This window comes from Rana temporaria, chromosome 2 (genome assembly GCF_905171775.1).
Source record: "Rana temporaria chromosome 2, aRanTem1.1, whole genome shotgun sequence".
NCBI lineage: Eukaryota > Metazoa > Chordata > Amphibia > Anura > Ranidae > Rana > Rana temporaria.
This window is the reverse complement of record NC_053490.1, coordinates 517,439,424-517,461,060: the sequence shown is the minus strand read 5'-3', so window position 1 is coordinate 517,461,060 and position 21,637 is coordinate 517,439,424. Positions and strand designations below refer to the sequence as shown.

Here is a 21,637-nt window from a genome sequence, read left to right as displayed (position 1 = left end):
GCCTAAATCTGCAATTCTCCTTCTCACCCATCTTTTACTATCTACCTCAAGTTTACTGTTTGCCGTGTTGGGCAGTAATAAAAGCTACAAGAAAAAGACACCTGCTGCTTGGACATTCCATCATTGCTCTCATCATCATCCTCATTACCCCTAGACGCTCACAAAAGGTAACACGCCATCCCTATACTATCCAGCGGCTCCTTCGGGGGTGAGCGCTACATATATATATATATATATATATATATATATATATATATATATATACACACACAAGGCGGTGAACCATGGAAATGGACAGTAAAAAAAACACCAATTCAAATGCTGAACCCGAAAAGTGATCATGTCATTAAACTAAACTAAAACTAAGCAAAAATTTATAAATTTAAATTTTTTAAATGGATACTATCTACAAAAAAATATTTCTTAATTAAAATTTGTTTAAATTATATAAATCCAAACTATACCCACTTAATTTATGGCTTTATCTAGTAAGCAAATAATATATATGCTCATATACTGTCCATATCAATACACCACCACATGATCATATTCCTAAACATAGTACCAAAATTAAAAATGACGAGATTGAAAAATATGATGAGATAAAAATCAAAGCAAATAACTAATAACAAATTAAAAATATCACAATAGAGAAGATTGTCAACATTTTTTTATGAAACAGTTGAGATCCCACGTTACATTCAAACCCCGTGGAGTGAAGGATATCAACTAGGAGATCTTCCTAACAATATTACTACCCCTCCAATGGAATGTATTTCCATAACTTTCAATCCGAAGGGGTCCCTATGACACTGTAAAAAATGCCTAGAGTGACTATGTCCCTTCAAACCTTTCTGGAACCTCCTGGAGTGCCCGTGAGGTCCTGCTCACATACTGCAGTCCACATGGGCACTCCAGGAGATATACCACACTCGGTGTAAAAAGGTAATAAAGATTTTAACTTGTTATAAAGATATTCATTTTATAAATCCTCTGGGTAACCTGCAAAGTAAAACTTCCAGTCCGTGTACTGTTAGATCCTACTGAATTACATACCTTGTCACTTATTGCTACACCCGTTTTTATAAATAAAATGTGCCCCCAAACCATACATAACTGTGTTTCATTACAATCTCCAACTCCAATAGTTCTAAAATAAAGGATTTGTATTTCTGTGAAATCAATCCATCTGTTTTCAAAAAAAATTCTACTGCCTGATATCCTTTAGTGTGGAAGTGTAGAGCGATGCCACATCAGCAGCAACCAATAGACTTTCAACCTAACATTTTAATTCCTTTAGTTCCCTGATTACCTGGATAGAATCCTTTAAAGATGCTGATGTTCAATATACAAAAGGTTGAAGATAATGATCAATGTATTTCCCTACTCTTGAAGTCACAGAATTAACGCCACTTACAATTGGGCGCCTGGGTGGTCGCTCAGCATTTTTAGGAGGTAATGCATAATTGATATTTTAAAAGTCTGTTTGAAAGTTCAATTCTTCTTTAAGTCATATAGTTAGGAAAATTAGTTGCTTATAAGTGCCGAAAATGTTTATGCACAGCCTGTAAGCATTATTATTATTGCTATTTCAAAAATGATATTTTCAATTATGTTTCATAGTTAACGCCCAGTGCTCGGTGAGTCCAGCTGACAGAACAGACTGCGGATATGCGGGAATTAGTTCCAAAGAATGCAATTCCAGAGGATGCTGCTTTGACCCATCTATTCCTGGCGTCAAATGGTGCTTCTTCCCCAACAGCTACAGTAAGGGTCATTTTTGCTAACAATCTTAAAGGAAGGGGCAAGTAATACAAGATAATGACTGTGGGGGGGATCAGTTGAAGGAAAACTGATGAGTGGCCCTGCACATAACAGTGTCCACTGCCCCCTTTACCCCCACCCCCCCACACACACAAAAAGTAGCGGCCTCCCCCCCCCCCTCTATAGCATCTGACCTGTGCATGCATGAGACCGAGAGACGGCACAGTTTTGCACAGAGGGCGGGAACAGGAGCTGGCTGAGTGACTTTTCATATTAACCAGCTTATGATTGGTTGCTTAGGACCTAGCAACCAATCACCTGCGGGTTAACTAGAAAAGGTAATTTGGCAAGCTCCTCCCCTCATCCCTCCTTCCTGAGCTGTGCTGCCCCTCGCTCTCTACGGTTCACTGATGACAGCGGCGGAGGAGGCTGGAAGGAAGAGAGAGAGAGACCAAATGTGCAGTGGAGGAGGTTGAGGGCAGAGAGAGGACTGGCAGCTAGCAGGGGTTGGTGGCACAGACATGTTCCTGGTCTACTTGTCACCTACCAGCAGTTGAAAGGTAGCCCACGATCGAAGGGTTGCCGACCCCTGATCTACAGCAATATGTTAAGCCTTTCCTTCAGCCTTGATCTGTTAATGAGTCAACCCATTTCCACTGTCACTTTGCTATAGCAGGCCCATCACGCCTTCTGCTGCCATCTTCATTAGACAGCAGCCAGTAAAGCCAACTTCAGATTTCTAGCTATCAATATTCTAGAACACTCCAAAGACATGCTGGTAGGTTAATTGGATCCTGTCCAAATTGGCCCAGTATATATGTATATACAGTATAGGTGTCCCAAGCGTGTCGAGGTCCTATGGGCTAAATGACCACACCAGCCAGGAACACACTGGCTGCAAAAAGCGCCTAGAGGCGATTCAGTTTGCATGTGTAGCGCTATACAAGTCACTCATTCATTCATTCAGAAAACTGACTTTACTTAGCTCTCTATCTGCCCTCCTGGCTGCCCAATACTTCAAACTCTAAACTATCAATTACCATTTTGAGCTGGCTTGTCTTTGCCTGGCTGCACTAAGGAGCCTTCTTATTTGCCAAGCCTTACATTAGGCCACCGAGGATTGCCAACCTTTTTGAACCATCTACACCTTCCTGCACGCCAATGTTTAAAGGGCCCCAACACTGCTGGCAGGAACTCAACACAAGATTGTTCAAGTCACTACATTCTTCTGAGAGCACTAGTGGTTGGGTTGCTGATCTTGAGCTTGAGCTTTTAAGCCCTAAGCCTAGCCTCTTGGTCAGAGAGCCCTTAAATGATTTAGCCCGTCTCAGCCTTCTTTTAGAATTCTTCTTGGTCACTTGAGGTAAAACCTCTCATTTGGAGATCTACTGTTTTACACTCTTAATACTTCAGTGGTATACGTTGAGTTTGGCCCTAAGAGGTACCTCTGTCTATTGCATTGTATTTGGTTTGTAATGCTTACGTGCCTTGATACTGAAGTACCAATCTGTGTTGTTATATCACAGGACTAGGGTGGCTCAGAGGTCACCACTTAAAACTCCTACATGACCCTCTAAAACTCTACCCCCTAACCCCAATAAAACTCTTAACACAAGGTGGAGTTAAATGGCTGTCAGCCCTTTTATTAAACAAAATAACAATAAATAACAAAAATGTTACAACAAAGTATACATGACCCTCTAAAACTCTACCCCCTTAACCCCAATAAAACTTTTAACACAATGTGGAGTTAAATGGCTGTCAGGCCTTTTATTAAACAAAATAACAATAAATAACAAAAATGTTACAACAAAGTATAAATGCCCCCAGCCGCAAAACACAGCCTCAGGGACATTAACACTTGCCCACAGACCATACAGGTCTACCATTACTTGGGGCCTATTATTGGACCACGTCTAACCAGAGGACACCATACCAACGGATAGTTCCCCACTTAACCCACCAGTGGATTTTTAACCCCATCCAAGGGGTCCCAACCACCACCAAATTACCTACATACCTCCTGCCTACATACCCCATACCAGGGAGGGAGGAAGGGACGTTCATCTGATGACTTCCAAACCCTGACTGTCCTACCCCTTCCCGCAGTCTACTCTCCTATGCTCCTCCCCATCACCCCTTTTCCTCATCAAATCACGTAAATAAACCTCACACCTCTCTCTTAGAACACATTAACTCTGTGGTGTCTGGTTCCCTTTCCACCCTGTCATGCCAGCCCTACACTTAATTTGTTCCTTTTAGCTCCCGGCCCCCCTATCCTAGTCTACCAATAAAGCCTGCTTATTTCTTTAAAAAGACAGTGTGTGCAGTCTTTGCATGCCCACTGGGAGTTCCAAGGTAAGGTATTGGTGGTGTTAGCTGGGGTGAGGCCTTGCCCAAAGTAGAGAGACCTAAAATTACCAGCGGCTCCTACTGGGGTAGTGCTAAAGTTGTTCAAGCTGTTTAATGTTAATAGAACCACAGCTTTACTCAATTTGGTGTTGTCTACTCATTGTCAGGGGTGTGTCAGAGAGGTTTCATCGGGAACATTGCGAGTCCCTGCTCCAAATTATACTCAGAGGGTTGTTTTTTTCAGTGAGTCTTTCAGGAGTGTTACATATACATCACTATATTTCACGATTCTCTCTTCATATAAATACAGACAACTTTTTAAATAAAACTCTGTTTACTGAATATAAATAAAGTATACTTGAGGTTGCGCATCCGTACATCTACTTCATTTGCATGGTTGCATAGAACATAATACACCCTTTTGGCTGTGCATATTTTTTGCTGTACTGTTGCATGGTGGTGCTACTAATTTGTGGTGCTGTTCATACCTGAAAAGTTAGAAAGCATAAAGTTCATTGCTGTGGCTGCTCTAGGTAAGGGGTCTCGTTGGAAGGGCATGCGGATGGAAAAACATATTATATAGTACACTGTTCCTCTCTGCACAGCTCCCACACCAAACAACCCTGAACAAAGTTGGTTTCCCTGTATACATGCCCTACTAAATGGGAAGTGTAGCAGTACCCCGTAGGGGCTGCTGGTAAATTGTGGTCCGTCTCTCACCCTGTATAGCCAGGCACACAAATTCCCAGACTTCCAACATTCAAGAAATAGTCCTTGTACTTGTTTTTTGTTGTTTTTATTGAGGGGATTTACCTTGGATGGGGATATGTACTTATGTGATGCCCAGTTGATTGCAGATAAGAAATTAGGGACTGAAACTATCTACACTGCCGGTATATACACACGTTTCCTTCTCTACCTCCATCTCAAACTGCCAGGACCAGTTAGCACTGACTTACAAGCCTGACACTGGCTTAGGCAGGCCCAATGCAAAAATGCCCTTTTACAGGCAGGGACCGCGGGCCCCTATGGTGTAGCAAAAATGGTAGTCCTAGTGCTAGCTGTCCCTCGTGGCTACTGATCCCAGGCTGCAGCTGTCACTTTACACTGCCCGTGCCACCACAGTGCTTACTGGCTCTGCATCCATTCCAGACTGCGTGTACCCAGTCCTCTCAGGCATGCCTCCCTGTCCTCCTGACTGTGTGTCACTCACCAGCCCTCTTGGCTGCACCTTGTTGGTCCTCCTGGAGACTTGCCTGGCAGTGTTCTCCGGCTGTCCTCTCCTTGCTCTTGTGCCTCATGTCCAGGACACCTTTGTTGGTTGTAGGAAGATCCTGTCCTCACCCGAGTCCAGGCCTAACACTCCATCTCCAGCTTCCACCGAACAACTCCTGCCCAGGTGGGCTGACCCTGAGTATTTGAGGATACCTACCCCCTGCCAATTCAAGTTGGGGATTGATCAGGGCCCTCAGAATACTCCATGCAGCTTCACCTCACCTTTCCTCCTATCTTTCCAGAAGGTTCTAGCTCCTTCTGGAATTAAGTGGGAGGTCTCCGTCATGCTGCCTGTGAGTCATCCAGCTCTCTCTGGCTTTCTGCCAACCCAGGAAACAAAAACAAGCAGGGCTGGCTGCCAGCCAAGCCTGCATAAATTTGCCTACACTGACAAAACCTACTTACAGCCCTAGCACACTAGAGGGTGCTACAGAAACTTAAAGCTACACTTGAGTGAGGGTGGGATCCTTTAGCTCAGGGCAAAGAGACAAAAAGAATAAGCGTACTTTGTCTTAAAGCACACTAATGCTGCGTACACACGATCGGAATTTCCGACAAGAAAAGTTCAATGTGAGCTTTTGGTCAGAAATTCCGACCGTGTATAGGCCCCATCTGACTTTTTCTGTCGGTATTTCCGACAGCAAAAATTTGAGAGCTGGTTCTCAAATTTTCCGATGGGAAAAGTTCTTCCAATTGTCTGTATGCAATTCCGACGCACAAAAAAACACGCATGCTTGGAATCAATTCGAAGCATGCTCGGAATCATTGAACTTCATTTTTCTCGGCTCGTTGTAGTGTTGTACGTCACCGCGTTCTTGACGGTCAGAATTTTGTGTGACCGTGTGTATGCAACACAAGTTTGAGACAAAATTTTGCTGGAAGAAAATCCACGGTTTTCTTGTCGGGAATTTCCGATCGTGTATGCAGCATTTGGGGGTTAGGGTTTCCCATTGAAGCATATGGTTAGGACTCAGGAATTGGAACAGGGACCTCCCCCAGAGGTCAAAGATTAGAAGGCGTGTTCCCAGAGGTCAAAGGTCACAGGGCGTGGCTGACCCACCCCCACCAAAGTGTACCGCCTACCCCAACTAAGTTGGGGAATAAACAAGTCGGGAAATGAACAAGTCGGGGTAAGCGTCTCACACATTTGAAGGAAAATGTGCTCATGGTATCATTGCCAAAACCTTCTATGCAGGGCCGATCCTGGGGTCACAGGCGCCTGGGTGCAGAAATATTTCTGGCGCCCCCACAAAGGGGGCGTGGTCATCTTACAAACTCCTCCCCTTTACAAATGTTTCTATGGCAATGACTCAAACACAGAGATGCTCCCCTAAGAAGTCTTTGTTACCCTGGGATCCTCCCATAATCTTTTAACAATAAAGAAAATACTGGAAGAGCGTACACTAATGAGACCTGGAGGGGAACCTCTCTGATACTGTTAGGAAGTGCCCCAGACATAGTACTGTAGACATGATACAAGAGATGGTCAGAGACTGCAATCATAGTACAGGAGATGGTCAGAGAGTGTAGACATATTAAAGGAGATGGTCAGAGAGTGTGAGGCCCCATACTCACGACCAAACATGTCTGCTGAAACTGGTCCGCAGACCAGTTTCAGCAGACATGTTTGGCCATGTGTTGGCCCGAGCGGACCATTTTCGGGCGGATCGGACAGGTTTCCAGCGGACAACTGTTTCCTGGACTTGCTTTAAAACAGTCCACAGTGGCTGTGCTGGCAAGCGCTGCTCACTAGTACAGCATTGTGCGCGAAGAGAAGGAGGAGAGGGAGTGGGAGGAGGAATGAAGAGCCCTCAGCTGCAGTGGCGTCACTAGGGTTGTTGTCACCCAGTGAGGTAAAACATGGTGTCACCCCCCTTTCACCACCTATAGTTGCCCCTCAGTACAGACCCCCTCCACTAAGTATAGACCCCCTCCGTCAGTGCAGACTCCTAACTAAGTATAAACCCCCTCCCTCAGTACAGACCCCCCAGGACAAACCACCCCCCCAATAGTACAGACCCCCCCAGGGACAAATCATCCCCCCTCAATTAGTACAGACCCCCCTCCATTAGTACAGACCCTCCTCTATTAAGTACAGACCCCCCTCAGGACAAACCACCCCCTCCATTAGTACAGACCCCCCCAGGACAAGACACCCCCCCATTAGTACAGACCCCCCCAGGACAAGACACCCCCCAATTAGTACAGACCCCCTTCCAGTAGTAAAGACCGCCCCCAGAACAACCCCCCCCCATTAGTACAGACCCCCAGGACAAACCAATCCCCCTCCATTAGTACAAACTCCCCATGACAAACCCCCCATTAGTACAGACCCCCAAGGACAAACCCCCCTATTAGTACCGACTCCCCCAGGACAAACCTCCCATTAGTACAGATTCCCCCCCCCCCAGGACAAACCCCCCCCTCCATTAGTACAGACACCCCCAGAACAAACCCTTATCTCCATTAGTGCAGACCCACCAGGACAACCCCCCCCCCCATTAGTACAGACCCCCCAGAACAAACCCCCCATTAGTACAGACTCCTCCCAGGACAAACCCCCCTCTCCATTAATACAGACATCCCCAGGACAAACTCACCTCTCCATTAGTACAGACCCCCCAGGACAGTCCCCCATTAGTACAGACTCCCCCAGGACAAACCCCCCCATTAGTACAGACTGCCCCCAGGACAAACCCCCCTCCATTAGTACAGACTCCCCCCAGGACAAACCCCCCTCCATTAGTACAGACCTCCCTCAGGACAAACCCCCCCCCAGTAGTACAGACCCCCCCCGGACAACCCCCCTCCATTAGTACAGACCCACAGGACAAACCACCCCCTCCATTAGTACAGACCCAACCAGGACAAAAAAAAACCATTAGAACAGACCCCAGAACAAACCCCCCCCATTAGTGCAGACCCCCCAGAACAAACCCCCCCCCCATTAGTACCGACCCCCCCCGGACAACCCCCCTCCATTAGTACAGACCCACAGGACAAACCACCCCCTCCATTAGTACAGACCCAACCAGGACAAAAAAAAACCATTAGAACAGACCCCAGAACAAACCCCCCCCATTAGTGCAGACCCCCCAGAACAAACCCCCCCCATTAGTACCGACCCCCCAGGATAAACCCTCCAATAGTGCATAACCCAGGACAAGCCCCCCATTAGTACAGACTCCCCCCAGGACAAACCACCCCATTAGTACCGACCCCCCAGGATAAACCCCCCATTAGTGCATACCCCCAGGACAAGCCCCCCCCCATTAGTACAGACTTCCCCCAGGACAAACCACCCCATTAGTGCAGAGCCCCCCAGGACAAACCCCCCCCCATTAGTACAGACCCCCAGGACAAACCCCTCCATTAGTACAAACTCCCCCCATTAGTACAGACTCCCCCCATTAGTACAGACTCCCCCCAGGACAAACCACCCCATTAGTACCGACCCCCCAGGATAAACCCCCCATTAGTACATACCCCCAGGACAAGCCCCCCCCATTAGTACAGCCCCCCATTAGTACAGACTTCCCCCAGGACAAACCACCCCATTAGTGCAGAGCCCCCCAGGACAAACCCCCCCCATTAGTACAGACCCCCAGGACAAACCCCTCCATTAGTACAAACTCCCCCCATTAGTACAGACTCCCCCATTAGTGCAGACCCCCAGGACAACCCCCCCATTAGTACAGACTCCCCCCAGGAACAAAAAACGCCCCCTACATTACTACAGACCTCCCAGGACAAACCCCCCCCTCCCTCCCTCCATTACAGTACAACACCCGGGCTGGATCTGGATCACAGATCGCCGCAGACAGGATTTTTTTCTATGACACAGAGGCGCCGCGCAGAATGTGTCAGGCATGGACCGCCCCCTCAGCGACGTCAGCATCTCTCCATTAAGCCGCTCCGATCTCCAGATTCTTCACTCCCCTCCTCTAGCAGGAGGAGGAGGGGGGGGGGCAGCCATGTATAGGACAAACACAGCGGCGGCGGTGGCGGCGGGGAGAGCCGCCGGCCCGCCGCTCTACACTAACAAGGAGAGGAGAATAATTGAGGGGAGCACTCAGTGCACCCCGGGTAGGATCGGCCCTGCTTCTATGTGCAGCCTGTAAACATTATTAATTGCTATTTCAAATATAATATTTTCAATTATTCTCTATAGATACGGCTCAGTGCTCGGTTAGTCCGGCTGACAGAAAAGAATGCGGATATCCAGGAATTAGTACCAAAGAATGCCAATCCAGAGGATGCTGCTTTGACTCAGGGCCGGTACTAGGCAGGGGCGGGGCGGGCAGCTGCCCTGAGCGCAATGATTTAGTGCAGGAGGAGGGCGCAGTTTGCCTGGTACAATCATGTCCACCACAGAACAGGCTGCAGAATGTAACACAGCAGACAGAGAGCGGCTTTGTCCCTGCATGTAAGCTCGATCATAGCGCCCGCCCCCTGTCTGCACTGTGCACTATACCAGTACATGTGAGTGATAGAGTGGAGCATCAGTGCTTTCCCTCTCCTAAACAGCGTCTTCTCTCCCCCCTCTCCACTCATCTCTATCACTCCTACTTTCACTTTCACAATGTCCTGGTGTCCGAGGGACATCACCAGCTCTGCCCCCCTAATCTCCTAAATGTTATCTCTCTCTTGGAACCCATTCCTCCTCTTTGTAGTGCCCCCTCCTCCTGTGTCCTTTTCCTTGGACCCCCTCCTCTCTAGCTGATCAGCCAAGCTGACTGATGTCTCTGTGCTGCTGGGCTGCCACTCACTATTCAGCAAACAGGTAACTAACATACTTTCATGCTTCATATCACTGTTAAAGGGGCTGTAAACCTTCATGTTTTTTTCACCTTAATGCACACGATCAGGCTTTTGCCCGACCAAAAGCACATCGGAATTCCATCGGAGTAAAATAGAACATGTTCTATATTTAAACCTTGATGGAATTCATCGGAATTTCGATGGAATTTCTCCGATGGGGCATACACACGGTCGGAATTTCCTATGGAAAAAGTCAGTCGGACTTTTTCCATCGGAAATTCCGATCGTGTGTACGTGGCATAAATCCCACAAGGGGCAAGGTTCAAGCGTGTGTAATACACAGAGTACAGAACTCGGAAGTGCTAAACACACAGGGCATAGGGCTTGGGAGGGTGTATTGTGCAGTGCTGAGGAGTTCATATCACCAAGGCAAAAAAAAATAAAAAATCAGCACAAGGGACAGTACTTACATTTAATGCAAAGTGTCCTGCTGGTTTCTGTTTTAGTTAAAATATGAGGTCCTTTGCCCCCTGTGACAGGTCCCTCAGCTCTATTAACCCCTGTATGTACACTATACGTATATAATCCTGCCCACTACCCCTGTATACTGTGCTATACCTTATATAATTATGACCCCTGCTTTAAACTAGGCTGAATAATATATACTCCTGTCCTCTGCACTCTGTCAGTCATTTGTTTTGTACATTACATACTCCTGACTGCTCAACTTTGTATTCTGTGAAGTACTTTGCATGTCCTGACGGCTGCACTCCCCACATACAGAGTCGTAAGGATTATGCAACATATAGCCCTGTGTACAGAGTGCAGTGGTCAGGAATATGTAACAAAGAGCCCAGTACACAGTGGTAAAGAGCATGTAATGTGCAGTCCAGCATACAGAGTGCTGGGCTCAGGAATATGTACCATAATTGCCATTGTAGCATGCAGCATTCAGAAGTATTCACTGCAAGAGGTATGTAATATATAGCGCAGCATACAGAGTATAGCAATTATGAGCATGTAATGTACAAGATATATTACAAAATCCTCACTTTAAGTGCAGCCCATAAACATTATTAATTGGTATTTAAAAAAAATATTTTCAAATATTCTTCATAGATACGGCTCAGTGCTCGGTGACTCCGGCTGACAGAACAGACTGCGGATATTCAGGAATTAGTTCCAAAGAATGCCAATCCAGAGGATGTTGCTTTGACCCATCTATTCCTGGGGTCAAATGGTGCTTCTTCCCCAAATTGCTACAGTAAGGGTTATTTTTCTGTTTGCAATCTAAAAGGAAGAGGCAAATTATACAGAGATATAACAACTATGAGGGGTCAAGTTGAAGAAAAAAATACAATTCAGCTGAGGCAGGATAGTCTACCATAAAGAGATGAGTATTTCAAAGATCACTTAAAAGTGTAGGAGATAGCCGGAAAGATCGGAGTAGGGTGTTTCAGAGGAAGGGAGAGGTCTTGAAGAAATCCTGAGCATGGGTGTAGGTAATAAGGGAACTAGAGAGCGGTAGTGAAAGGCTCCCGGTAGGCATGTGCATTTCGTTTCGTTCCGAATCGAAATTCGGACGAATTTTTCATTATTCGGACATTCGGATGCATACGAACTCCCGAATTGCAATATTAATGAATTTACCGAATCCGAACGAACGTTTTCGATTCCGCGGACGAAATTCGATCAGAATTCGAATATTTTTTTTTTTTTTTCGAATTCCGATCGAATTTCGTCCGCGGGTTTTCGATTTGGAATTTGAAAAAAAAAATTTTTTTTTTTTTTTTTTTTTTTTATTCCAATCGAATTTCGTCCGCGGGTTTTCGATTTGGAATTCGAAAAAATTATTTTTTTTTTTTTCGAATTCCGATCGAATTTCGTCCGCGGGTTTTCGATTTGGAATTCGAAAAAAATATATATATTTTTTTTTTCGAATTCCGATCGAATTTCGAAATTATATTCGAAAAGAGACTATTTGTTGTCGAATCCGGTCGAAATACTTTCGAATTCGACCGGATTTTTCGAAATTCGGTCGAAAAACGAAACGAAAGTTCCGAAAACGAATTTAACACATGTAATGAACCTAACTTAACGAAATTAATTAAATAACGAATTAAAACGAAACGAAACGAAACGAAATGTTCCCTTTTGCACATGCCTAGCTCCCGGGTCACGCCATTACAACCACACCTCTATGGGGCTCATCCACTTCTTTCTTCCAGCATGGAGATGGTGCAAAAGAAGTCCAAGGGTCTTTAATGTACAGGCACAGAATAGAGAGGGAGGCTTTCATTACTCTATGCTTGTAAACAAACTCTAGAGTCTGTGTGTGAGCAAGTCAGGCCATCTGTGGCCCCCTGAACCTCGCCTCCTAGGGGCCGTCGAGTATTACATAAATTCAGGGTGCCACATACACTTTCAACCCTAATGCCATAATGAATTACAGCATCACAACCTTCCCGAAGGATCGTGTCTTCCTCTTCACTTCTTCAGCTGGTGACACGGTCTGTTCCTACCTCTCCCGAAACATGACTTACGTAACATATTAAGAAAGTAACACTTGATATGCCGTATACATAACTCCACCACCTTGACTCGCATCTGTACAATTTACCACTTTATCATGTTCCACCATTAGCTGCACAGGAAAGCCACTGTATTTCACTCAGCAAGGCCTTGCATTCTGTGGCTCCAGGCTTGTAGCTAGATTCAGAAAGACCGCCTTAACTTTGCGGCGGCGTAGTGTATCGTGTTTACACTACGCCGCCGTAAGTTAGCGAGGCAAGTACATGATTCACAAAATACTTGCCTGCTAAGTTACGGCGGCGTAGCGTAAATGCGGCGGGCGTAAGCGCGCCTAATTCAAAATAGGCTGAGGGGGCGTGTTTTATGTTAATATGGGTTGACCTGACGTGATTGACGTTTTTTAGGAACGGCGCATGCGCCGTCCGTGTACATATCCCAGTGTGCATTGCGGCTAAGTACGCCGCACGGACGTATTGGTTTAGACGTGGACGTAAATTACGTCCAGCCCTATTCACGGACGACTTACGCAAACGACGTAAAATTTTCAAATTGCGACACGGGAACGACGGCCATACTTAACATTACTAGTCCAGCTATTTGATGGAATAACTATACGCCTGAAAATGCCTTACGTAAACGGCGTATTTGTACTGCGTCGGCCGGGCGTACGTTCGTGAATCGGCGTATCTAGTGATTTACATATTCTACGCTGACCGCAATGGAAGCGCCACCTAGCGGCCAGCCTAAAAATTACACTTTAAGATACAACGGTGTAAGACACTTACGCCGTTCGTATCTTAGCCTTATTTAAGCGTATCTGATTACCAGAATACGCTTAAATTTGCATCGGCGCAGATTCAGACTTAGGCTGGCGTGTCTACTGATACGCCAGCCTAAGTCTTTTTGAATCTGCCTATTGGTCTCTAGACAGGCCTGGTACTACAGCAGGCTCCAATATGAAAGTGATAAATTAAATGGTGGAAGTTCAGTGAATGTAGTTTATCTGGATATTATCCTACCCTGTTTCTCCGAAAATAAGCCCTACCCCGAAAATAAGACCTAGCGTGAGTTTCTGGGATGGCTGCAATATAAGCCCTACCCCAAAATAAGCCCTAGTTAAAGTCCTTGTAAAAACATGTAATCCGTTCTGTAAAAAGATTATATCATGTGCAGTGTTTCTCCCTTTTGTAACTTTATTGTGGAAAATACCTTATTTACAGCACTGCTGGGTGCTCACGTGACCCGCTGGAGCTCTTCTCCTCTCCTCCCGGCTGATGTCAGCTGTTTTTTTTTTCAATAAAACTTTATTAAGCCCCTACCCACTGCAGTACTCAGAGTGGGGCTGACGTCATTGGGGATCTTGGCCCCTCCCTCTGCAGTATTTGGAGTAGGGAAGAAGAGCTCCAGCGGCTCACGTGAGCGGCAAGCGGCACTGTAAGTAAGGTATTTTCCACAATAAAGTTACACAAAGAGACACACTGCACATGATATTATATTTTTACAGAACGGATTAAATCATTTTATGAGTTCTTTAAACAAAGTTTTTTTTGGGGGATTACAGAATTTCACAATGCTGACTCCAGAGCTGACAGGGGGAGAAACATTTTTGTACATACCATAAATAAATAAGACATCCCCTGAAAGTAAGCCCTAGTGTGTTTTTTGTAGCCAGAATATATATAAGACCCGGTCTTATTTTCGGGGAAACACGGTAATGTTATTGTTTGGTGATTATACTGAATAATGCAGGGAAATAATGTAGCAAAGGACATAGCATTGTTACAGGAAGACCTTGATAAAATAGGGGGTTGAGCAGCTACATGGCAGATGAGGTTCAATATTATATTTTAGTTTTGAAAAGAGTATAGAAGGTTTACAAGCAATTTTATTTTTTATTTTTTTTACTGTCTGTATCCCCTTTAAAAGCTTTGCTTTCACATCCTGTCTCGAAGATGTAACCGGAAGTGAGAGTAAAACTTTATAAAGCAATGCCTTGTACACACGATCGGAATTTCCAATGGAAAAAGTCAGCCGGAATTTTTTCATCGGATATTCCGACCGTGTGTGTGCCCCATTAGAGTTTTTTCATCGGAAATTCCGTTCGTCTGTATGGAACTCCGACGGAGAAAAAAACACGCATGCTCAGAAGCATTGAACTTCTTTTTTCTCGGCTCGTCGTAGTGTTGTACGTCACCACGTTTTGGACGGTCGGAATTTGGTGTGACAGTGTGTATGCAGGACAGCTTGAACGGAATTCCCTCAGAAAAATCAGTCGGGGCTAGATTCAGATAGGTTAGCGGATCTTTTGATCTCATTTACGATCCGCCGCCGCAAGTTTTTGAGGCAAGTGCTTTATTCAGAAAGCACTTGCCTGTAAATTTGTGGCGGCGTATCGTAAATCCCCAGGCCGAATTCAAATTCCGCAGGTAGGGGGTGTGTAAAATTTAAATCATGCGCGGCCCCCTGCCGAACGAACTGCGCATGCGCTGTCCGTCAAATTTCCCAGCGTGCATTGCTCTAAATGACGTCGCTAGGACGTCATTGGTTTCGACGTGAACGTAAATTATGTCCATCCGTATTCGCGAACGACTTATGCAAACGACGTAAAAAAATCAAAATTCGACCCGGGAACGACGGCCATACTTAACATAGAATACGCCGCATATAGCAGGGATAACTATACGCCGGAAAAAGCCGAACGCAAACGACGTAAAAAAAAAGCGCCGGGCGGTCGTTCGTTTCTGAATCAGCGTAACTCCTCATTTGCATATTCCTCGCGTATACAAACGGAAGCGCCACCTAGCGGCCAGCGTGAGATTGCAGCCTAAGATCCGACGATGTAAGTCACTAACACCTGTCGGATCTTAGGGATATCTATGCGTAACCTGATTCTATGAATCAGGCGCATAGATATGACGGCCGGACTCAGAGATACGCCGTCGTATCTTCTTTCTGAATCCGGGCCTCACAATGGAAATTCTGATCATGTGTACGGGGCATTAAGGGAATTCTCCTTTTGGACAGTTGTCATTAAAACAGGTGTCCCCACCCCCCACTGGTTGATGTACCCTCAAGTCTAGTGACAACTGTAACAAAAAAAAAGCTACACTCAGTCACTAACTTCCAGCACTGGGGTCATCTACTCACAAGGCCACATGATCATTGGTTCTCTCCTTCCAATATCCACTGGGCTATCCTCAGTGAGGTAGATATTGACTCACACCATCATAAGACAGATGGACACCTTTCCCACAACTTCCTCCTGGTACTCTCCAGTGAGCTTCTCAAGACCCAAACAACTCTAGGGCTAGGCGTTACACATCTGACCCTCAGCTAGGGCTTCAGCTGGGACCTCAATGTCTTCTAGATGGCACTTCCAGTAATCTTGCCTCAGGGATCTCTTCTAGCAGGACTGGACCCAGGAACTCTCCAGGGGCTACGTCTCCATAAATATTCAAGCTGCTCTTCCACTTTATCCCCCTCTGTAATTCTAGAATCCTTTAGAATGCAGGGGGAAGCAATCAGACCAGTAGTCTGGGAAACACTGAGCAGGCTAGAACAATCAATCACTGCTCCACTGATTATAGAGGAGCTAAACTAATTGTATTTAGCAACCTACTGTAACTAGGAGGGCGCTACATACAGAAGATAGGTATGCTGCAATGGATAGGGAGTAGGAAAAATAAATTATGGTAAGTATTTGGAACAATTTTTCGTTTTCCTGTTGTCCACATGACAGCATACAAAAGATACGTAAGCTGCCGTGGATTGACACCAGGAAAGACGTTTGTTTTTTTACCGCCTAAGGACCAGCTCACACACATTTATGTCTACACAATGGCACAGGCAGGCTAATGGGTGTACCTGTACGTCCCTTTAAATTTGACGCCCAGCAGGCACTCGCATGCTGCCGCGTGCCTCGTGAGTGCGCCCGCGGGTCACCCAGGAACTCTGTAAACAAGGCATTCCCCTGTTCTGCCTAATGACACGTCGGGGATCTACTGTTCCCTGTGTTTGGGAACAGTGATCACTGACGTGTCGCTGGTAGCTCCTCCCTAACAGTTAGAATCACTCCCTAGGACACACTTAACCCCTCCAGCGCCCCCTAGTGGTTAACCCCTTCACTGTCATTTACACAGTAATCAGTGCATCATTTTTATAGCACTGATCGCTGTATAAATGACAATGGTCCCAAAAATGTGTCAAAAGTGTCCGATGTATGTGCCATAAAGTCGCAGTCATGATAAAAATCGCAGATCAACGTCATTACTAGTAAAACAAATATATTAATAAAAATGCCATAAATCTATCCCCTATTTTGTAGACCCTATACCTTTTGCACAAACCAATCAATAAATGCTTATTTGCGATTTTTTTTTTTTTACCAAAAATATGTAGAAGAATACATATTAGCCTAAACTGAGGGAAAAAAATGTTTTATATATTTTTTGGGGATATTTATTATAGAAAAAAGTAAAAACATATTGCTTTTTTTCAAAAATTGTCGCTCTATTTTTGTTTATAGCGCAAAAATAAAAACCGCAGGGGTGATCAAAAGAAATAGCTATTTGTGGGGAAAAAAGGATGTCAATTTTGTTTGGGAGCCACGTCGCACGTCCGCGTAATTGTCAGTTAAAGTGACGCAGTGCCAAATCCCAACTCACCTCTACTTCTTTGACTTTATTGCAGAACGCCAACTTGACGAAGCTTGAAAGCCCATGAAGTTTGTTTGTATCTGGAATTAGTGATCTTCCTGACTAATTTGTTAATATGTATGCAGTATGGATTCTTTTTTATTTGTTTTGGTTATGTTATCTCTGTACTTACTCAAACAATACTTCAGTAGATAGATTTATATTTTGCACATTGTAATCGGTGTTGTCTTATTATGTTGCTATAGTCAGATTTTGGTTGGCTTAGTAAGGACTCTTCATTTTGTTGATTATAGTTGATTATCGTTATAGCTTAATGTAGATGTCAAATCCAAAATAAATGTAATTTCGTTTCCAAAAGCACTATGTATCGTAAATGATTGTTTTTTTTTTTCTTAATAAATAGTCTTTTCACCAATTTTTCAGTATTTTTGTGCCTTGGCATTGCTGACCTCTTGCAGCCTCTTCCTGTCTTTACACACTTTATTGATATCTGCATGGCATTTCCCAGCGCTAGTTTCATTATGGTGACACCAGTGCAGTGTTGCCAACCTACCACATTGAAATTTACTGACACAACACCCATAATTTACTGGCACAGCTAAGTTTTTACTGGCAGTTCCAAAATTAAAAAATTACAGTTTTAAGTGGAAATTCCAGTATTTATGCTACAAATAAGTAGAATATGCAATTAGCAATGTGATTTAAGGTAGATATTAAGGCAAAAAGCATAATTCTTTTTTTTTTCAATATAGTAAGTAGCTAAGAGACAGGACTCAGGAGGTCAATACCATGGAATGGGCAATGCACTCATTAAATTGACTCTCACAGTGATACTGACAGCAGTATGCAGCAGCACAGATGATGCTGACACATCACCGACACGACCCGTCCCCTCCTGAGTCACAGTGACAGTCTCTCTCCATGCCAAGTGGTCCCTTTAGTCCCCTCCAGTCCAAACATTACTGACAGTCCCACTCCTGGCTTGCCTTACTCCCATCCTGCAGACCCACACAAGAGGCTCTGGCAGCTCCACTCGGCTCGCTTGGTTACATGACACACTCAGACACCGCCTCCACCAGACCTCACCGCCCGAACACCCTGTAGCAGGCACTTGGATGGTCTCATCTGGCTCCGGACCCAAGTTGCATATGCACAGTTCCGAGCCGAGCGTTACAGCCATATCTTTTACTGGCAACCTTTTCCCTTTCAGGCCTCGTACACACGACCGAGGAACTCGTCGGAAAAGACACATCGTTTTCCTCGACGAGTTCCTTGTTAGGCTTGTGGAGGAACTCGACAAGTTTGCTTAGCGTACACACGTCAAGACAAAATCTCCTCGTTCTCAAACGCGGTGACGTACAACACATACAATGGCTGGGGAAGTTCGATTCCACTGGCACAACCCTTGGGGCTGCTTTTGCTAATCTCTAGTTACTGCGTGTTAAGTGAAAAATGTGTTATCTCCATTACAAACGCTACTTTTACCGAAGGTGCGCTCCCGTCTCATACTTTATTCTGAGCATGCGCGGGTTTCTTAGCATACACACAATCGTGTTTCTCGTCGAAAACCAGACCGACGAGGAAACTGAGACTCCCGTCGAGGAAAAAGAGAACTTGTTCTCTTTTTTCCTCGTCGAGTTCCTCTGCAGTTTCCTCTATGAAAAACGTACACACGACCGGTTTCCTCGGCAAAAAAGCTCTGCCACCAATTTTCTTGATGGATTCTATCGAGGAAAATGGTCGTGTGTACGAGGCCTCACTGGCATTTACTGGCAGCAGAAAAGTACCCATTTTTTACTTGCTGCCAGTAAAAAAAAAATACGGTGGGCAACACTGCAACAGTGGACCATGCCTGAGTAGTGTTAAATGGTGACTTGGAGACTCCAGCAAAAGCCCATCTGTAGCACCTGCAAGTTGTTCCCACACTGAGTTGTATTGTAAAAATGTCAGTGATGGCTGGTCTGAGACCTTAATAACCATCACTACATTGTTCAGGTTTGACCCTAAAGACATCCCCTGGGCCATGGTAAGAATCGTGGGCCAGATCCTCAAAAGGGATACGCTGGCGTATCTACTGATACGCCGTCGTATCCCTGTTTCTATCTTTGGAACTGATCCACAGAATCAGTTTCCAAAAGATAGGCAGAAGATCCGACATGTGTAAGGGACTTACACTGCCGGATCTTAGGATGCAGTACCGCATCCGCCGCTGGGGGCATTTCGAGTCAAAATGCCGCTTCGGGTATGCAAATTAGCACTTACGGAGATCCACGAAGCTTTTACGCTTCGTTTTTTCTCCGTAAGTATTAAGTTGCATGTGTAAAATTAGGGTTACTTTTACAAAGTGTAAACTGTTTACACCTTGTAAAAGTAGACCCTTCTTACCCACGACGCTGTTATTTTTTTTTTTTTTTTTTTTTTTTTTCCGCCGTATCTTTTTTTTTCCCGACGCAACTTTTTTTACCCGGCGCGATTCACAAAACTCGGCGTAACGTAAAACCGCGATATGCACGTCGGGAAAATGACGTCGTGAGCATGCGCAGTACGTCCGGCGCGGGAGCGCGCCTAATTTAAATGGGACTCGCCCCATGAAAATAGGAACGCCTTGCGCCGGACGGATTTAAGTTACACAGCCGAAAATTTCTAGGTAAGTGCTTTGTGGATCGGGCACTTAGGTAGAAATTTTGCGGCAGTGTAACTTAAATCAGAATATTTAAGTTATGGCGGCTCTTTGTGGATCTGGCCCCATGTGCCTAAACATTTACAGGTCTCTTTTATTTTCATTGGTCCCAGGCCTAGTCTATAGGGCGCCCCACTCAGGGCAGCAATCAGAAATTTTGGTGCCCCTTACACCGCTTTATGCCTGGGCCCCCGGGGCCTGACCGCCAACATTCCCCAGGGCCCGCCCACAGACGGTCCCACCGAATTCGCCCACTGGCCATCCCATCGAATCCTTTGGTGCACCCACTTTTATTTTAACAATCTTATCCCAATGTATTCCCATACCCACCCTGAATTATCCACATCCCTCTCCAGGAGAGGGAAGGATGATTCAGGGCGGGGATGGGGATACATTGTGGACAGGGATGGATGATTCTTGGTAAAGAAAATTACCACCGGTCGCCACTGATAGTAGACCCACAGCTACAATAACTGCCACTAGGCTAGCTTTCCATCCAAGCAGCTGCCCTACCGCTTAGTAATAAACATGCACAGCATGGTCACCATTTAGACAACACTTGCATTTTTTTCAATGAATACAAAACGTTCTCTGATTGGACGAGATGGAGATCATGAAGTCATGGCCCCGCCTCTCTACTGTAGAAGTGGTGCCTACTACACTGATCTCCAGTTTCCAAGGGGGTCAGCCAGGTGTGGCACATACATACTACCATTGGTCAAGCTGGAGCAATAAAACTATGCAAAAGCACCCATAGCTAATCCTCAGCTTTAAATCACCTACTCTTACCTCACCGGAGTGACAAGGACCAAACCACCAAAATTGGGAAGTCCTGACTAACAGGCACACAGCACAGGAGCAAAACTGGGTACAGATTTCTTCTCAACTCATAACAGGAAGTGCCCTAGTAAAGACCTTCATGGCAGAATCACCAGAAATTATTTTAAATAAAGCTTCAGATTTTGAAAGGATTGTAAATAATTCTTAAACCTACGTAATCGTATATTAGGATCTATGGGCCAGATCCTCAAAAGAGATACGCAGGCGGATCTGCTGTTCCGCCTGCGTATCCCTGTTTCTATCTTTGGAACTGATCCACAGAATCAGTTTCCAAGAGATAGACAGAAGATCCGGCAGAAGATCCGCTGGGGGCATTCATCATCGAAATTACGCGTCGGGTATGCTAATGAGGAGTTACGTCGATCCTCAAAGCTTTTTCGCGTTCGCTACGTCGCCGATACGTTAGTTTCCCGTCGCTTAGTTACACTTTTGTAAAGCAGCCCTACTTTTACACAGCAGGCGTACTGCTGTGTAAAGTATGGCCGTCCTTCCCGCGTCTAATTTTGAAATTTTACGTCGATTGCGTAAGCCGTACGGAAATACGCTACGCGCCGATCAAAAAATGACGTTACGTCGCACAAAGCACGTCGGGAAATTTGCGTCACAAGCATGCGCAGTACGTCCGTCGTGGGAGCGCGCCTAATTTAAATGGGACTCGCCCCATTAGATTAGGAACGCCTTGCGCCGGACGGATTTGAGTTACACCGCCGCAAATTTCCAGGTAAGTGTGTTGTGGATCGATACCAAACTTAGGAAATTTGCGGCAGTGTAACTTAAA

General features: G+C 45.4%; 1 protein-coding gene across 1 annotated transcript in view; it reads left to right on the top strand.

The window, feature by feature from the left end:
• LOC120928375 (integumentary mucin C.1-like) overlaps positions 1–17,690 on the top strand; it is a 66,382-nt gene extending 48,692 nt beyond the window's left edge. Inside the window, exons 11-14 of the mRNA XM_040339473.1 lie at positions 1,624–1,767; positions 9,563–9,661; positions 11,371–11,416; positions 17,374–17,690. Coding sequence (XP_040195407.1) covers positions 1,624–1,767; positions 9,563–9,661; positions 11,371–11,416; positions 17,374–17,386 — 302 coding nt within the window. The 3' untranslated portion in view covers positions 17,387–17,690. The remainder of the gene's footprint in view (positions 1–1,623; positions 1,768–9,562; positions 9,662–11,370; positions 11,417–17,373) is intronic.
• The last annotated feature ends 3,947 nt before the right edge of the window (positions 17,691–21,637 follow it).